Genomic DNA, 19,433 nt, shown 5'->3' with positions numbered 1-19,433 from the left:
GCGTATTCATTTGCGGGTTTGCGTGGGAAGGAAAGGCAACACGCAGGTGGCAAAGGAGGAGCGATGAGGAGCTTGGATGACTGGTGTGATAAGGGGATAGTAGTAGCGAGGAAGGATTTCGCATGAGCTGAAGACGCAGCGGAAAGAGCAGCGTAGATGGACAGTAATTTGAGGGAGAGAAGACGCTGGTGGGATGAGCGATAGGAGCTGCGTAGGGAGTTGTGGCAGCGTAAGAGGGATGGCATGGAGAGGCAGTGTATGAAGGTGGACTGCAAGAGGAGGGAGAGCTGGGCAGATGGAGAGGGAAGGAGATGATGGTTGCGTATAGCTGGAATGGAGCAGCGGTTGAGAGATTTGCGGATCTGGACAGTGAGGAAGGAAGGAATGCGTGGACGGATTTGAGGGGATAGAGCTGTGTGATGGAGCAACAGATGGAGGTGGCCAAAATCGCAGGGAAAGGGAGTAGCTGGGTAGCGTTGAGGAGTTTCAGGCAGCAACAAAGGGAGATATGATGACTACGAGGGTTATGAAGAATACGTGGAATCAGAGGGAGCTGAGGGATAAACGCGAGGTGAGGAAAGGGAAAATCGTTGGATGACTGCGGATTAATGGGTTGGAAACTCGATGGAGAAGAAGGGAAGTTCGAATGGAGGGTTAGAGCAGAGATCTAGCAGCAACCGAGGACCAAGGGATGCAAATGGGGAAACAAGGGACTTAAGTTGATTTGCCCAAAAAAAATTCGAATTTTTCCTGCAATAAAAATAAAATCCCTGGTAGTAGCCAGGTAGCCAAAAATTGGAGAAAAAATTACAGATTGGAATGTTATACTTATGCTTAAAATTTATCAATGAAACCCTTATAGAAAATTCTCCAGATTTAATTAAAATATTTAATCCACTTCCTTCAGATTTGACCCTGAAACTCTCATTAAATTTCCAAATCTGAAACTAAATTTAAACCCTTGCAAAAAATGATGTTGATGTACCTCCAGAGATCCAGATCTTACCCTCCAGGGCCTAGATATGGACTCTGTACAATTTTCAACTTCAGATCTGCAGTTGCAATACAACAAAAAACACCCAAACGATATACACAATGACCCAAAAAACACTAAAACCCTGAAAACCAAAGTCAGAAAACTAAAATTAATTATAGATCTATGTACATAAATGGCAAATCTATCCGATCTAAGGAGTGTGAGTTCGACTCTGCTCCCAGGTCTGATGATTTGAGGCTCTCAACAACCAGATCTAACAATTTTTTTTTTTTTGAATTTTAGAGGAGGTACTAAGCTCAAAACCCTTCATGAATCACCCATAAAAAAAATCTTATGATAAGCCCGGGATCAAATTCAAACTGGGCTCTTCAGAAAAAACGGATTGGGAGTTGGCTGGTTTAGCCGAGAACTTCCTTGAATGCTCGATGATCTAATAATCAAGGATTTTCCTGCAAAACTCAATTCAGTTGTCAACATAGAGAGAAAAAACAATAATAAAATTCAAATCTATTAGAGATACCTACTATTATATTCAAAACTTAAATTATCATTCAAACGCCAGCGACTAAGCAAGATACCTGTACTCAAATCGCTCTTCAGAAGCTATTATTAATGGCAAGAAAGAAATTACGCACGAAAATAATACGTCTTACAACATTTCCGTGAAGAGTAACACCAGTAGAAATTTAACCCCAGAGGCTTTGTTTATTGCTCATAAAAAGATTACAAGAGAGAGCTTTTTGCTTAGTACACGATCAAAAGATCCGATGATACTGACTGACAAATGACCTCCTATTGAAAGATAAATCCTCCAACGGCTAGTTCGAGTGATCCTTGCCAAAGTGATCTCGACCATTGATGAGGATCAAAATTTTTTTTAATCTCATCCGTTGAAATTTCTTTTAATGACATGTCTTTCTTCATTCTGCATTTGATTCTTATCAATTTCTGTTTTATCCGGGTCACCTTCAATTAGCCACTTTTCAATGGAGCAAATGACCTCCTCATAATAAGATGGAGCTTGCTGCAACAGATAAGGAGGCTTCTGATCTATTGACGTCTCCTTGTTTCTTTCATCCTCTGACCGCTGTTGAAATTTCTGTACCTGTATTGTTATGGCATCCATCTAGCTGGAGTGTTCAACCTTCACAGCACTGACTTCCTTATTCTGAAGACAATATCTGACTAGCTTCCATATCTTTTATTGCTTTGTCATTCTTTACTTTCATGCCCATGAAACAATTTTGCATATATTTTATCTCTTTCTTATGATTTGCTTGCATGGTAGCCAACTAATTATTATAATCGAATGTCATGATGGTCATTTCTTCATCCATAGTTAATAACTTGTTTTGCATAGAATTAATTTCCCTGCCATGATTAGCTTTCATGGTTTCCATCTCCTTATCTCGCTTTTCTAGGTGGGTGTATAAAGTTCTCATATCCTTGACGTAATCAGTTACAAATTTTTCTTGATTAAGCTCCATATTTTTTACCAGCTCTGTTTGACTGAACTACATGTCTTTAACCAACTGCTTTAATTCTTCTATAATTTGCTTATCACTTTCCCTTTCATGGTCGATACTGATTTGATAACTTGTTCCTGCTTTTCCACTATCATGGATTTGATCTGCAACGGTACAAGTGGATGACACATTCTGATATGGAGAATTGTCTTGAAATCTTTCATCGACAGCGCGATCCTAAGCAAAATCACTTTCATTTTGTTGCATAATTTTAGGGGCACAAGGCGAGCTATCTTGATAACCATATGTATTTTTAAAAGCATTGACGATGTCTTGTAAAGAAGCAAAAGAATCTTCAGAATAACTATTAAACCAATTCAAAGAATCACCCTCTAAAGAAAAGGCAAATAGACGCATTTTGACATCTTCGTGATCATACTGGGGAGAACTACAATATATGAGCATTATACGAGTAAACCTGCATAAATGCTTTCTAACAACGTCTGAATCACCACCCGAGAACAAAGACAATTTAAAAATGGCCACTTCCGGAATATCATGGAGAACATCAGTAAAATGACACGGGGTAAACGAATAATCCATGATGAATAATGAGGGACCAAATGGATGATAGAGAGAGACCTCTGCTCAAGAAATTCAAGAGATCTACAAGAAGGGAGCTTCTAGTAGAAATTCTTGTAGAAATGAAAGAAGTGGAGTCGCCACTTGAACATGAATCTAACTCTAAGGTCCAAAAGGAAAACAAACAATCGGATATAAGGGAGGGCTTCTTGTCTGAGAAATAATAAATGGAAGAAGTGGAGTCGCCACCCAAACAAGAAATGAGCCGAAATGTCCAGGCGCTGATTAACGAGATGACAAAAGACAGGGTGATGAAAAGATCAAATGACGCTAGGAAAAGCTAGCTTCTTGACAGGCTAATGAATGGCGGAAAAGATGAAATGATTGAAATGATGTCGAGAAATCAAGGACAGAAAAACTCTATCCCCGGCAACGACGCCAAAAATGTTGGCGTTGCCGGTAAAAATGATAAAGATGATATGAGGAGAATGAATATAAAATGTCGTTGAAGCATCGTGAATAAAATATCCTTGACAACGGTGCCAAAAAATGTTGTCGTTGCCGGCTCAAATGAATGATAGAAAGATGAAAGATGAATGATGAATGTCGTAAAGCCCAGGCCCAATAAATCGGTCCTCGGCAACAGCGCCAAAAAATGTTGTCGCATAGAGTGTCTATGCACTGCGACAACGCTCAGAGTAAGGGCTGTCACTCTCGATCCTTACTCTGTTTAGACTCTCTCCTAGGCAAGTCAAGGTGGGTAGCCCCTAAGGTAAATGGATGAGAAAGCATGTGGATCATGGGCTCTAAGAGATTTTAATGATGGATAACTTGATGAATCTAAATGATTAAATCAGATGAATAGATTGAACTGTAAGGTAACCAAGACACGACCACGAGATAGAAACGATTATAGACCAGTGCCTTCGACATTTGAATTAACAAGTTATCCAGAATGATGAAAAGCGACAATCATAAATAATCCATATGCAAGAAATTCTAGATTTAAAATTATTTTCGTTGATTGCCCAAATCTAGATTTAATAAATTTTCTTCAACAGCCAAATATGATTAAAAATGTTTATCGCACCTTGACCATAGGAAAATCATAAAAATTGCATTTAATGACCAAATGACACTAAGGAACTTTAGGTTAAATTATTTTAATTATTCCGTAGGAACTTAATTTAATCAAAGGTTTAAAAAAAATCAAAATTTTTAATGGGCCATAGGCCACATTAAAAATTCTAAAGTTTAAGCAAAAAAAACCCTTAATTTTCGTTAATTAAAAAAGAACCTAAAGAGCGTCGTCTAGGTGTCCATCTTCCCTATGTCCAGGGAACCACAGACAAGATTGCTCGGATCCTTAAGAGGTATGATATTCCCTCAACCTTTAGGCCCCTCAACACCATTCGCAAATCCCTTCGATCGGTGAAAGATCCCGTTGACCCTAAGGACATGAAGGGTGTCTACTTGATCCCTTGTTCTTGTGGGACCCCCTATATCAGGGAAACACGGCGCTCCATCCATCAGAGGATCAGCGAACATGCAGCTGACCTAAGACATGGGAGAACCAAGTCTTTAGTGTTAGCAGAGCATGTGGATAAGACCAAGCATCAGGTTTGTATAGAGGAGGCCAAGGTTATTGCCAAAGTGGCTCATTTCCATCATCGTAAATTCAGGGAAGCGATTGAAATTGAAAGAAGGCCTAATAATCTCAATAGAGATGACGGCTGGAAGATCAGCAGCTGTTGGATCCCTGCCATTTCTTCCTAGTCTTTCTTCCCCCCCGCCGCCCTCTTTTTATCCTTTTCGAGCTTTCATTGTCCCCCTTGGAGCCTTCTCTCTTTCTTCCTCCTAGGGTGTCTCCTTCTTGCTCTGTGGTTTTCTTTTGTTCCTTTTCCTGACCTCCTCCTTCTTTGGATTTTGTGTCGGTTTTTTTTTTGTATATTATTTTATTCCAGTATATTTAGATATTATTTATTTATGTATTTTTATTTTTTATTTTTATGTTTAATTTATTTATTTATTTTATTTTATTTTTTCATCTAACTTTATACTTATCCTCCTAATATATATATATATATATATAACTAATAATAATATCAAATATTAGATAAATAAACAAATAATTTATAATTTTAAGAGCTATATATTTATATTTTCTATATATATATATATATATATATCTTAATATTATTATTTATATATAAATATAAATAGATAAATAAATAATAATAATATTAAATATTAAATAAATAAGCAAATAATTTATAATTTTAAGAGTTATATATTTATATTTCCATTTTTCTAGTTAATTATTTTTAACTTTTTATGAGACTACCAATTTAATTAAATTTACTCATGTAATTTATATAGAGGTCCCTTGCTTAATTTTATTACGGGTTTAGTTGACCCTGGTCCCTAGTCAAATGTAGACGTTGTCCTAGTTAGCCGTTGGAAGCTCTGCTCTAAGTATTTAACTGGCAAAGATAGATCTGATTTTTCAACTTGTCCTGATGATGAACCACACTAGTTGGTTCGAAACGCGTCGACAATGATTTTCTGAATGTGATTTACGCTGAAATATTTCTTCTTATAACCCTTAATTTTGTTTATTCTCAGTCACAAAAACATTTTTTAGAAATTTTTTATGTTTTAAAATTTTTCTATTTTTTTATATTTTAAAAATGTTTTTGGATTTTTAAAATTTTAAATTTTTTTTTTAGATCATAATAAAATCAGAACCATAAATAAAAAAAATAAGAAAAAAAAAAAAAAAAAAATTAAAATAGAAATCAAATAAAAAAATTCAAAATAGCAAATCGAAAATCAAAATAAAAATAAATAGAAATTAAAATCGAATTTAAAAAAAAATGAAAAATCTTAATACATTCTAAAAACTAACTGACCTTTTAATGTATATACAAACCATGTAAAAAGAAAATCAACTAATAAATAAAAAAAAACTAACCTAACATGCATTCATATAAGTGAAAAAAAAATTGAATTGAATTTGTTGACTGCACGTCCACGAGAGGAGAAGAGAAGCTCGACGACAGCTTGGGACAACGGATTCATTTGCAGGTTTGTGTGGGAAGGAAAGGCAACACGCAGGTGGCAAAGGAGGAGCGATGAGGAGCTTGGATGACTGGTGTGATAAGGGGATAGCAGCAGCGACGAAGGATTTCGCATGAGCTGAATACGCAGCGGAAAGAGCAGCGTAGATGGACAGTAATTTGAGGGAGAGCAGACGTTGGTGGGATGAGCGATAGGAGCTGTGGCAGCTTAGGAGGGATGGCGTGGAGAGGCAGTGTATGAAGGTGGATTGCTGGAGGAAGCAGAGTTGGGCAGACAGAGAGGGAAGGAGATGATGGTTACGTATAGCTGGAATGGAGCAGCGGTTGAGAGATTTGTGGATCTGGACAATGAGAAAGGAAGGAATGCGTGGACGGATTTGAGGGGATGAAGCTGCATGATGGAGCAGCAGATGGAGGTCGCCAAAAACGCAGGGAAAGGGAGCAGCTGGGCAGCGTTGAGGAGTTTCAGGCAACAAAAAAGGGAGATATGACGACTGTGAGGGTGATGAAGAATACGTGGAATCAGAGGGAGCTGAGGGATAAATGTGAGGTGAGGAAAGGGAAAATCATGGGATGACTGCGATTAATGGGTTGGAAACTCGATGGAGAAGAATGGAAGTTCGAATGGAGGGTTAGAGCAGAGATCTGGCAGCAAACGAGGGCCAAGGGACGCAGAAGGGGAAACAAGGGACTTAAGCTGATTTGCCCAAAAAAATTTGAATTTTTCCTGCAATAAAAATAAAATCCCAGGCAGCAGCTAGGTAGCCAAAAAGCGGAGAAGAAATTACAGATTGGAATGTTATACTTATGCTTCAAATTTATCAATGAAACCTTTATAGAAAATTCTCTAGATTTAATTAAAATATTTAATTCACTTCCTTCAGATTTGACCCTGAAACCCTCATTAAATTTCCAGATCTGAAACTAAATTTAAACCCTTGCAAAAAATGATGCTGATGGACCTCCAGAGATCCAGATCTTACCCTCCAGGGCCTAGATCTAGACTCTGTACAACTTTCAGCTTCAGATCTGTAGCTGCAATACAACAAAAAACACCCAAACGATATACACAATGACCCAAAAAACACTAAAACCCTGAAAACCAAAGTCAGAAAACTAAAATTAATTACAGATCTATGTACATAAATGGCAGATCTATCAGATCTAGGGAATGTGAGTCTGATTTTCCTCCCAAATCTGATGATCTGAGGCTCTCAACAGTCAGATCTAATGATTTATTTTTTTTTTGAATTTTAAAGGAGGTACTAAGCTCAAAACCCTTCATGCATCACCCATAAAAATAATATCTTATGATAAGCCCGGGATCAAATTCAAATTGGACTCTTTAGAAAACACGGATTGGGAGTTGGTTGGTTCAGTCGAGAACTTCCCTGAACGCTCGATGATCTAATAATCAAGGATTTTCCTGCAAAACTCAATTCAGTCGTCAACATAGAGCGAGAAAACAATAATAAAATTCAGATCTAATAGAGATACTTGCTATTATATTCAAAACTTAAATTATCATTCAAACCCCAGCGATTGAGCAAGATACCTGTACTCAAATCGCTCTTCAGAAGCTATTATTAATGGCAAAAAAGAAATTACGCATGAAAATAATACATCTTACAGCATTTCCATGAAGAGTAACACCAACAGAAATTTAACCCCAAAGTCTTTCTTTATTGCTCATAAAAAGATTATAAGAGAGAGCTTTTCGCTTAATACACGATCAAAAGATCGGATGATACTAACTGACAAATGATATCCTATTTAAAGATAAATCCTCCAACGGCTAGCTCGAGTGATCCTTGTCAAAGTGATCTCGACCGTTGATGAGGATCAATTTTTTTTTTAATCTCATTCGTTGAAATTTTAAATATTGAGGAAATTTCAAATTTTTCAATTAAATGCATTTTAATAAATTCAAAAATTAAAATTTTGCATTTATTTCCTCAAAATTTTGACTTTGACTTAACTCGAGGGACCTAAGGGATAAAATTTAGCAAAATAATCAATTAACCTTAGTACCTGGACCTGTTAAGATTTAATTTTTTAAAGGATCCACGAATTTTACCTCTAGAAAATTTAAATTTACCTAGGACCTAGGACCTATGAGGGGATAAATTATTTTTCTAACCCTCAAGACACTTTACATCACGATTTTTACATTTTTACATCTCAAGGGGGAAAACCCATTTGCAAAAGACCCTCACAGACTACCCAGTTCCGCGACACAAATATAATCTAACAGATCAAACAATTTGTAATAAAATAACCTAACCAAATAGTTAGGATTATTCCCAAATTACTTTTACATAGACTCGATCTAGAACATTAGGACTCTCCTAAGATCCCAGTGATAGAATCCATTTTGGCTTTGGGGTGAGGCTGAAGGAAAACTTTGCCAACCATCCGAGAATGGATCGGTGATACAAAAAACCTCCTGGAATGTAGATCGTTACCAGAAAAGTAGGTTTACCTAGGTGATTACATACACGACACGGATCTACTGAGATTATTTACATTATACACATGCAGACTGGGTTTACATTATAACATGACAATCAGGCTGATGATGATAGCTGGACCATAGGAACACATCAATCAGGGGATATCCCTTTTGCGAAAAAAGGGGGTGTATTGCTATGGGTTGTTGACACGTAGTGGTTAACACATACAAATAAAAAAAAACCAATGAGACAAACAAATCTAACCCTAACACATGAAAACCAAAACAAAAAAATGAAAATCGAAGGGTTTTGTTCGCCATTGTGTGCAGGTGAGAAAAGGCGTAAGGAAGAACTCGACGACAGTGGATGGAGCTCAAAGGAATGTGGGAGAAGTATGTCCGCGTCAAGGAAAACTGACGTGAGAGAGGTTGATGAAGGTACAACGTTGACAGCGGGAGGACGGACGAGCAGAATGTAGGTTTGGAGGAAGGAGCTGCGGATTTATGGACGTAAAGCAGTGTATGGAGCAGCGATTGAGGGGTTGCGGATCTGAGCAGGTGATGGAATGAAGGCCGAATGGAGGGTTTGGATATGGTGGACGCTGGAGAGGGAGCTCACGTGGAGAGGAATCCGTAATTTACAGCAGATTTGCAGGAGAAGGGTAGCATGATGATAGCACGCAGGTTTGAGAGAAGCAAGGGCTGTGGGGACCTCTTTAAAAAAATTTAAATTTTCAGCAAGAAAGAAAAAACACAGATAGCAATGCCATGGAATCAACAACAACCTCAAGAAACCCAAAGCAAACCCAGAAAAAAATTGAACTCTACATCAATATATTTTTATGGTTTAGATTTATCAGTGAAACCCCTGAAAAATTTCTCTAGATCTAAAAAAAAATTAAAACCCTGGACTGCAAAATCTTTTAAATAATCTCCCTGCAAAATTATGCAAATAAAAATCCCAGAGATCCAGATGCTACCCTCCAGGGCCTAGATCTGAAATCTACACGAATTTTTTCCTCAGATCTGTAGCTACAAGACAACAAGAAACACCCAAATGATATATACAATGAACCAGAAAAACCCAAGTCAAAAAACCAAAAATAATTTACAGATCTATGCACAAGAATGACAGATCTATCAGATTTGGGGAGTGTGAGTCCAACTCCGCTCCCAGATCTAATAGTCTAATACTCTCAACAACCAAATCTATCAGTTTTGCACATAAAAAAAATTAAAATTTTAAATTTTTAAAGGAGGTCTTAGCTCAAAGCCCTTCATGCATCACCACTAAACATCTTATGATAAGCGTGGGATCAACTTAAGCTGGGCTCTTTAGAAAACACAAATCTGGAGTTGGCTGGTCCAATTGAAAACTTCCCCGAACACCCGATGATCTAAAAATCAAGACTTTCCTACAAAACTCAATTCGGCCATCAAAATAGAGCGAGAAAATGATAATAAAATTTAGATAAATAGAGATACTTACTATTACATTCAAAATTCAAATTATCACCTAAGCTCCAGCGACTGAGCAAGATAGTTGTACTCAAATCATTCTTCAGAAGCTATTATCAATGGCTAAAAAAAAATTTACACATGAAAAATGACGCATCTTACAATATTTCCATGAAGAGTAACACCAACGAAGATTAACCCCAAAGTCTTTCTTTATTAATCAAAAAAGATTACACGAGAGCTTTTCGCTTAGCACACGATTCAAAGGTGGGATGAATTAATTGACAAATGACTTCCTATTTAAAGATAAATCCTCCCAACGGTTAGTTCGAGTGATCCTCGTCAAAGCAATCTCGACTGTTGATGAGGATCAAAATTTCTTTTAATCTCATCCATCGAAATTTTAAATTCTTGAGGAAATTCAAATTTTTCAATTAAATGCATTTTAATTAACTAAAAAATAAAAATTTTGAGTTAATTTCCTCAAAAAATTGGCTTTGACTTAAGCCCCAGGGACCAAAGGCTTAAAATTTAGCAAAATAATTAATTTACCTTAGTCCTGGGACCTTTCAAATTTTGATTTTTAAGGACCAACGAATTTTGCCTTTGGAGAATTTAAATTTACCTAGGACCTAGAATTAATTAAACTTTTGGCTTAGGATTTTAATAAATTTTTGGCCAGAAAATTTAATTAATTAACCTATGAGGGGATAAATTATTTTTCCAACCTTGAAGACACTTTACATCATGATTTTCATATTATTTACATCATAAGGGGGAAAACCCATCTGTAATAGACCCTCGCAGACTACCCATTTCTGTGAAACAAATATAATCTAGCAAACCGAGCATTTTGTAATAAAATAACCTAACCAAATAGTTAGGATTATTCCCAAATCACTTTTACATAGACTCGATCTAGAACACTAGGATTGGCAGCAACGCAAAGAATGGCCAGCAGGTGGTTGATGGGACCGTTTAGCAGTGAAGAGAAGTGGCTGTGCGAGATTTTGAAAGGACGCAGGTTGACTGCGCATGAATGGGCAGCGTTGAAGGCTGCGTTGAGGAGGAGCTGAGCAAAAATAGCAATGCTGAAACTTGGCACAATCTAGGAGCCTCCCCAAAAAGAAATTTGAAAATTTTCCTACAACCTGAAGACAATGGAAACAAACAGCCAGAACTTGAAAATGCAAAAAATAAATGAAACCCTAAAAACCCTAAAAAACCAGCGAAATAACTACAATATTTACAGATTTTTGACTCTTAAGCAGCCAAATCTATCAATAATCCACAGTAATATTTTCAGAATTTAAAACTTAATGTGAGATACTTCACAAAACCCTTCATGCATTCATAAAAAAATTCAAATAATAAGCTCGGGATCAAAACTGGCCGGGCTCTTTCAGAAAACGCAATCCGGGAGTTGGCTGGTTCAGCTGAGAACTTCCCCTAATGCCAGGTAAAATCAAAACTAAGATTTCCTGCACAACTTAAAATCAACCATTAACATAGAGGGAGAAAACAATAGTGAAATCCAGATCAAATGGAGATACCTTCCATTATATTTCAGAATCTAAACTATCATTCAAACCCCAAAGATCAGACAAGATACCTGCGCCTAGATCAATCTTCATCAAGCTATTATTAATGGCTGAAAATAAAATTATGCATAAAAATAAATCATGTTACAACATTTCCAGAAGAGTAACACCAGCAAGATTTCAACCCCTAAGTTTTTCTTTATTGCACAAAAACTGACTACAAGAGAGCTTTCTTTAGCACCAGACTCTTAGATCAAATCCCATCTCAAATGACCCCTAGCACCCTATTTAAAGAAAAAATTCCCAACGGCTAGTTCGAGTGATCCATGTCAAAATGGTCTCGACCGTCGATGAGGATCAAAATCCCTTTTAATCTCATTTGTCGAATTTTTAAATGCACTTTAATATATTAAAAAATTAAAATTCTGCCCCGGATGCGGGTGGTTGTTAGCACTATAAGGCCCATGGCTTGTCAGCAGGGCAGGTGTCCGCCCGGACAAGCCACGTACACCCTAAGGACACGCCATAAACACTCGGGCATGCAGCATTCAAGGAGGGTCGTTAATACAGGTTGCAGAGCCGTCCCCTCGACATTCATTGCCAGCTTTGAAACGCTAACCATGGCTCTTCAAAGCCTGACGCTCTCGGACATTCTCCCGCATTTCTCGCCTGCACCGGTTCTGATCTTGAAGGAAGTGGCGGAGGCTCAATGCTTCGGCTCACTGTCAGGCTCTGAGAGTGATTGCGACGATTCTGGTGCCATCGACCGAGGCAATTGGAAAGCTTCCCGGCATTTCAGTTGTGAACCTGGTCGTTTGGAGGTGCTACATACCTTACATCCGCAGTCGTGTTGGGGAATTGGGAGTCTGGTGCAGGGGAATAATCTGTGTGTGCAAGCCCGCCATCCGCTCTCCTTCAGAATGCAGCGTGAACGGCTTCGGGGTACCAGTCGGCGGGGCAGTTTCAGTGGAAGAGCCCCTTCTCCTTCCTCCTCCATTGAAGAGTCCTCTGAGCTTAGAAGACCAAGAGGAAGGCCTCCGGGCAGAAGAAGAGTTGCAGCCCCTCCAGAGAGAATGGAGTGCGGGCACACTGAGCATCCGATGGTTAGATATCGCCTCCCCTGCACTCTGGCCAATTCTACCTTCTTCGTCACAGTTTCGGTTGAGCATTGCCGAAATCCGTGGGGTGATGATGATGCTCCTCGTGCTGACCCTCCGCGGATTCCTGGGGTTGTCCCGACTGTGGAAATGGAATTTCCGGCCGTTGATATGTTGAGGCCTGTTCATGATCCTGGAGCTGGTCCAAGCGAGCCTGTGCAGCGCAATGAAGATGGTCCAAGCGAGACTGTGCAGCGCAATGTAGGTAAGGGCAAGGCTATTCTCCAGCCTCCCTGCTGCAAGATGGAGGATGAGCCACAGACTACGGATGAAGACTAGTTCGCGCTCCAGGTTTCTCTGCATGATTTTTCACTCTGTCAGCTCTCCTTGCGACCACATATATTTCTGTACTCAGTCTTTTTGTACTTCTGTTCATCTCTATGATGGTGTCGGTGTCTATGTGTTCCTTCTGTTATGGTGTCTATGTGTCCATCGTGTCTATGGTGTCCATGTGTTGATTATGTGTCTATGTTGTCTCAGTCCATGTGTCGGCTACATAAGCACCACTCTGGTTCCTGCTTTTGTAACTCTGATATGAACAATTTGGTGTTTACAGTCGGTCCCAGGACCAGTTTTACAGGGCCGCGGCCCTGGTGTAATACTGAAAATGTAATTTGGCTCTCGTTGTAATATATTTTAGATCAGTCTTATTTAGAAAAAAAAAAAAAAAATTAAAATTCTGCATTTATTTACTCAAAAATTTGAGTTATTATTATTTTATTATTTAAAAAAAAATTATTTATTTTTAAATTTTATTTTATTATTTTTTAAAATTTTTATTATTTTTTTTTTAAATTTTTTTTTTTATTATTTTTTAGTTATTTTTTTTTTAAATTTTATTATTATTATTATTATTTTTTAATTTCTTTACTTTTTAATTTTTATTTTTTGGATCCTCGAACTTAGCCTTTGGAAAAATCACCTAGGACCCAAGACTTAGGACTTATGAGGGGATTAAAACAATTTCTAACCCTCAAGACACTTTACATCATGACTTTTACAATTTTACATCTCAAGGGGGAAAACCCATTTGACATAGACCCTCATAGACCACCTAGTCTTGCGACACAAATATAATCTAGCAGATCAACACACTAGGATTCCTCTAAGATTCTAATGACAAAATTCATTCCGGCTTTGGGGTTAGGCTGAAGGAAAACTCTGCCGATCATAGATCGGTGAGACAAAAAACCTTCCGAAATGTAGATTATCACTAGAAAATTAGGTTTGCCTAGGAAATTTACATACATGACTCTGATCTGCTAAGATTATTTACAATTTACACATGCAGACTAGGTTTATAACATAACAAGATCGCGCTGATGATAACAGTCGTATGGCACAGACATGTTGATCAAGCGCTATGGGTAGTTGACACGTAGTGGTCAACAGGCCCATTGAAAGCGGTGGGTGAGTGGTTGGTGAAGGGTGGTCGTACTGTTGTGAGGCCCCTGATGTCTCTCCAAATAGGAAGTCACGGTCGATGCTCTTGTTCCTATTCCGCTCCTTGATCTCTTCCAACATCTCCTTCCACCCCTTGGCTAAATCATTTAGGGTCTTTAAGAGGCTATCAAATGTTGCTTCCTCCTTATTCTTCAGCTCCCCCATATTTGCTACTACTACTTCCTTCCCACGTGCTTCAGTATTAGGTGTAATCTCCAACTCCCTCTCCTTGCTTCGGTACCTTTGCCTTCGGTAAGTAACGTTTTGGCTACCCTCCTCGTTCATAGGAAAGTTCCCCCACGTCTGAGCCAAGATCGAAGCTCTGATACCACTGTAATGTTCCTAGATAGGATAAACAGTGATATGCAAATCAAAATAATACATGCAACACAAAATTTCAGAACATTTAGTGAACACCCATAAAATCTCCAAAAATGTCAATTTTAGAACATTTAGTGAACACCCATAAAAACTCCAGAAATGTCAACCAGGTGAGCCATTTTATTAAATAATTGGAGTAAGAGTACAATGTTGTGGAAGGAGTGCACTTGGGCTTGCCTCAATGGTAAGCTTGAGAAGACCCAGGTGATAAAATAGAAAGCCCAGATGCGAGAATGAGCTGCCCCAATGATGCCTTGCGCTACCCCAAAAAACTACATTGTCTATTGGAAATATACTGCTGGAATCCCCATTTTCGGTGCTCTGAAAATTCTGTAAAATTAGCCCCAAGCTCCTCTCATATAACCCACCAAAACCCAAAAAGGGTTTGGTTTGGTTTTGTCCCCCAAAATTCGTCCCCAATTACCATGTCCTCCTCCAACAACTGGGAAATACGGTTTGTCTACTAACTCCCAGTAAAATCCCTCCAATCACTCCCAAAATGCTGAGTCTCACTACCCCAAAGTTCTCCTTATTTCTCCCGGCAAAACCCAACTCCAAAACACTTCCCTCAAACTCCCACGTGTGCCCAAATATTAGCTACTATGCAGGCCCTAGATGCACAAATTCGTGCTGCATTCAATTAGAAACCTCTTGCCTCAAAACTCCTCAATTACGTTGATCTGCCTGAAGCTCCTATACCAAATTTCTCCTGACAAACACTACCCAGAAGACAGCTGAAATGAGCCAAGCGTGATCCCCTCTTGCGTCCTCCTGGAATACACACTAGCTGAGTGACTGTGTGTTTAGCTCTGAATCCCTCCAAACTCCTCTCCAAATTGGTATGATCTAACCTCCCTAGGGTGGCACTCGTAGTCCCCCGAAGAAAGGGTGAGCTCTCCGCTTGGAAAACTCGGTGTTGAACAACAATGTGACCCGGCTAAGCAACACGAGCAACAATAGAAAGTTCGATTGGCAAAAGACCCCAAAAGTGGCTGAGATTCTCCTATATATAATTTGTGATTTTCTTTTCCCATGTGGGCCCCGCCAACATGATTTTTGACCCCCTTCCTTGGCTATTAGAATTCCTTCCTTGGCAAGTGCATTTTCCCCATGCGTGTGGCCCCCATGCTTCACTAGCAAAAACATTTCGGCCTCCTTTTTCTCGGAAGTCTTTTCCCAAAAATTCGTGGGTCACATGGTCACCAAAAATGGCAAAATTGTGAAAATAAACTTAAGGTAAATTAATCTAGGAAGGGACATTACAGAGATATGACCACGTGGAAGAGATATGCTTGTGATCTTTTCTTGAATATATGCTTCCTACACGATGTATAAAAGTGCATCTGCTTCAAATACATAGAAATATGTTGCTAACAGGCAGCCTTGTCCGATGGACATCTGCAGAGAAATTAACTTCAGACAAGTTTCCACTCAACTAGGTTCCTTGGATGCATGGTATTGAATTTCAGTAATTGATGATTCAAAATAATTTATCAATCTCACAAATTTACAGCTATTTTTCACAATAAGCACCCAAATAAAAATCATTTTCTTTTTTGCATGGGAAAACCATTGTGGTTTAGCAAGAATTTCTCAAATGTTTACTGCTATTTGAAAGGCATCAAAAGCTAATGCATGTATTAGAGCATTTGAAGAAGTGGCTCTACGAAGTTCGGCTGTAAATTCAGATTAGAACCAACAAAGAGAAACTTGTTTGTTCTGAGTGTAATGAGTTCAAAATTGAAATGTGTCAAAGAGCATGTCCAGTATCTGGGGCATTTAATTTTTATTAATAATAAAGTTTTTGTTCTGATTTTAGTGTGTTTGATCTTCCCTTTCAATGCATTAGAGTTTTGACTGTTCTTTATCTGCTTATTCTATTTTGACACCTGCTCTGCTCAGTAAGAGGAATGCTTTTTGGGAATCATAATCTTTTTATTTAGTCCGTCTGTTAACAAAAAGAACATGTGGTCTTTTATTTTAATGGGTGATGGTTATGAGTAGAACTTGGTTTTCTGGCATATCTATATTCCAATATTGATAAAACTTTGTTTCTTTCAAAGATATGAACATTATAATTTCTAGGATATCTACTTATTTGTGTTCTTGGTTTATGGCTTTATTTCAGTTAAGATACCTCCCAAATGCACCACTTGTATTGAAGGATGTTACATTCTCTGTTAATGGAGGGGAAAAACTTGGAGTAGTGGGAAGGACAGGCAGTGGAAAATCTTCTCTTGTCTTGGCTCTTTTTCGAATAGTTGAGGCTGCTGCAGGAAAAATAATCATTGATGGGATTGATATTAGTATGGTTGGCCTAAATGTATTGCGGTTGAAGCTCAGCATCATTCCTCAAGAACCGGCTCTATTTGAAGGAACAATCAGACATAACTTAGATCCACTATGTGTGCACACAGATCAAGAGATATGGGAGGTTTGTTCCCATCACTATTTTATTTATTTTCGTGCTTCATTTAGCGGTTCTAAACCTCAATCCTATGCTATGTTGATGGTTTGCATATATTTATACGAGGTTCCAAGTTAGAATCTAGAAACATATATGGTGCTGATTGTCTTAGATTTGGATTAAAAGTTGTTCATATGTAACTGTATGACATCATAAAATGGATTTGATGGACATGCAGTCAGAAGTCAAAATCATTAATTTTGTCTTATTTATGTTAATTTAATAAAAATATAGTATCAATGATAGCTCAAACCCTTATTTCAAACCTTAAGTATTATTTAGCCCATATTTTGTTAGTTTTTGTAGCATGTATCATTAATTTTGTCTTATTTATGTTAATTTAATAAAAATATAGTATCAATGATAGCTCAAACCCTTATTTCAAACCTTAAGTATTATTTAACCCATATTTGGTGGAGAAGCTAAATGCATGAGATCTCCAAAACCCATAAGTCGTTTATGGAAATTTCACCTAGAGATGACTTAATTAGATTATTAACCTATTTTTTTAATGCTTCCTAAGTCTAAACTTAAGAAAACTAGTTAATTAATTATAATTAATTAAGTCAATGTGAGAATAGTTTAGAAACTCACATAGATCGATCCAAAAATGATCTGAGTCATCGATTAAGATTTAATCTTGGCCGTTGGAGTCCCAACACGAAGATATAAAAATGGATCGATGTAGTGATGGAGAATACACTTGTGCAGTTCAATTTCCTTGGTAGATCGATTTTTAGAGAGAAGAAACAGTTGTTGGAGAGCCAGAGATCGATTCAGAGAGAGTGAGGAGCAGGGATAGTGAGGCTGGAGGAAGTTTTCCAGATCCAGTGAGTGCATTTGTAGAGAGGCCGAGATTTCTCTAGGAGGCTGCGCAGAGCCTCAAAAAGGCAGTTCGATTTGCTGGGAAGGAAGATGTTTTCAGTTCCAGAGGCTGGGCAGAGGTTCCAGACTGCCAGAGAAATGTTTTCTTAGTCAATAGCAGGTAGGACAACGAGACTAGCAGCCAGTTCAGGCAGCATTTGCAGCAGGTAGGACAGCTAGACTAGCAGTGAGTTCAGGCAGCGTCAGGTTGACGCAGAGCCTGCGCAGGTTGTTGAATTTTCTAAGTCTATCCGTTAGAAAATTAATCTGTATGTTGTTGGTTTATTTCTTCTACTTGTAAATTCTGAACAAGTTATTTAAAACATTTAAGTACCGAAATAAACACAATACAGTCACAACATCTATAGATCATCAGCTGAAAGAAAACAAACACACAAGTGACACCGTTATTTTTGGACAAATGTCCTTGGAAAAACCCAATGCAAAAAATCCAGTGCAGCTATTCTGAGGGTTTATTATTATGCAGTATTTCCTTGAGTACAACTAGGTGCCTAACCGACTCACCTGACAGAGAAAAATACACGGCAGCAATGCCTCTCTATTCAGAAACAAGTATTCAGAAAAATTGTCCCACGAAACCCTCTCCAATGTCTCTGAAGCTATGTGCTGGCCCTTCTGGTCTCTGCATCAGCCTCCTGCTGACCTGCGTCAACCTCAAACTTCTCTGTGTTAGCCCTCTGAGGCACTACGCAGCCTTTGGGACCCTCTGCGTCACTCCTGTAGCCTTTGCGTGGATGACACAGTTCCTCTGGCCTCTACGTTGTCTCTGCTGGGTGTTGTGTGGCCTAAACTGGTTGTTGCCTCTCGCTCTCTGCTTTTGCGCTGGTCTCTTGGCACTTTCTCTACCTCTCTGCCCAGTACTCACCGCCCCTCGTTGTTGATCACTGATTCGACTTTGCTTAGCAACCCCGCTCTAGAAAATCGAATGACTGATCACTCTGGTGTATTCTCCAACTGACCCTCAAGCCTCTTCTTATACTTTTCTCATTGGTCCATCAACGACCGAGATTACATCTCTAATCAACGGCTAAGATCAGATTTGGCTTGATCCATGACTTTTGGAATTTTCTAACCCAGTTTTATATTAATACCCATTAATATTTTAGTTTTCCTAAGTTTAGACTTAGGAACTCCATTAAAAATATTAATTATTTTAATATCTTCCAAACTGGGTACAATATAGCCAAACCATTTCCAGATCTTGGAGATCTCATGTGCTTTATCCTCTCCACCAATTTTCATGGCTAGAGCACATCCAATGCTACCCCAAATCTGTTGAAATTTGGTACCGGAGGACAGGTGGTTCCCTAAGGCTTTGATCTTTGGCCTAGGGAAAAGTGTCCTAAAGTAACTTTATAATTTTTATAAAGTTAAATCTAATTTGAAAGTGACTTTAAGTGATAAAGTTTCTAAGTCTAATTTTAAAGTGACTTTATAAAGTCAATGAAAAATTAGAAAGGAAAAGTGACTTTGGAAATAAATGACTAAGTGGGTCTTTATTAAAGTGGGGTGAATTAAAAAATA

At 38.2% G+C, this 19,433-nt stretch overlaps 1 protein-coding gene across 5 annotated transcripts in view; it reads left to right on the top strand.

The window, feature by feature from the left end:
* Nucleotides 1-19,433, top strand: part of LOC149158730 (putative ABC transporter C family member 15) — a 289,427-nt gene that overhangs the window by 170,274 nt on the left and 99,720 nt on the right. For all 5 annotated transcript variants that reach the window (XM_089436298.1, XM_089436294.1, XM_089436297.1 and 2 more), the window contains one exon: nucleotides 16,686-16,991. In XM_089436298.1, coding sequence (XP_089292424.1) covers nucleotides 16,686-16,991 — 306 coding nt within the window. The remainder of the gene's footprint in view (nucleotides 1-16,685; nucleotides 16,992-19,433) is intronic.

This window comes from Pinus tabuliformis, chromosome 5_2 (genome assembly GCF_031772625.1).
Source record: "Pinus tabuliformis cultivar Carrire ecotype Pingquan chromosome 5_2, CPIR1, whole genome shotgun sequence".
NCBI lineage: Eukaryota > Viridiplantae > Streptophyta > Pinopsida > Pinales > Pinaceae > Pinus > Pinus tabuliformis.
This window is presented reverse-complemented; position numbering and strand designations above follow the sequence as displayed.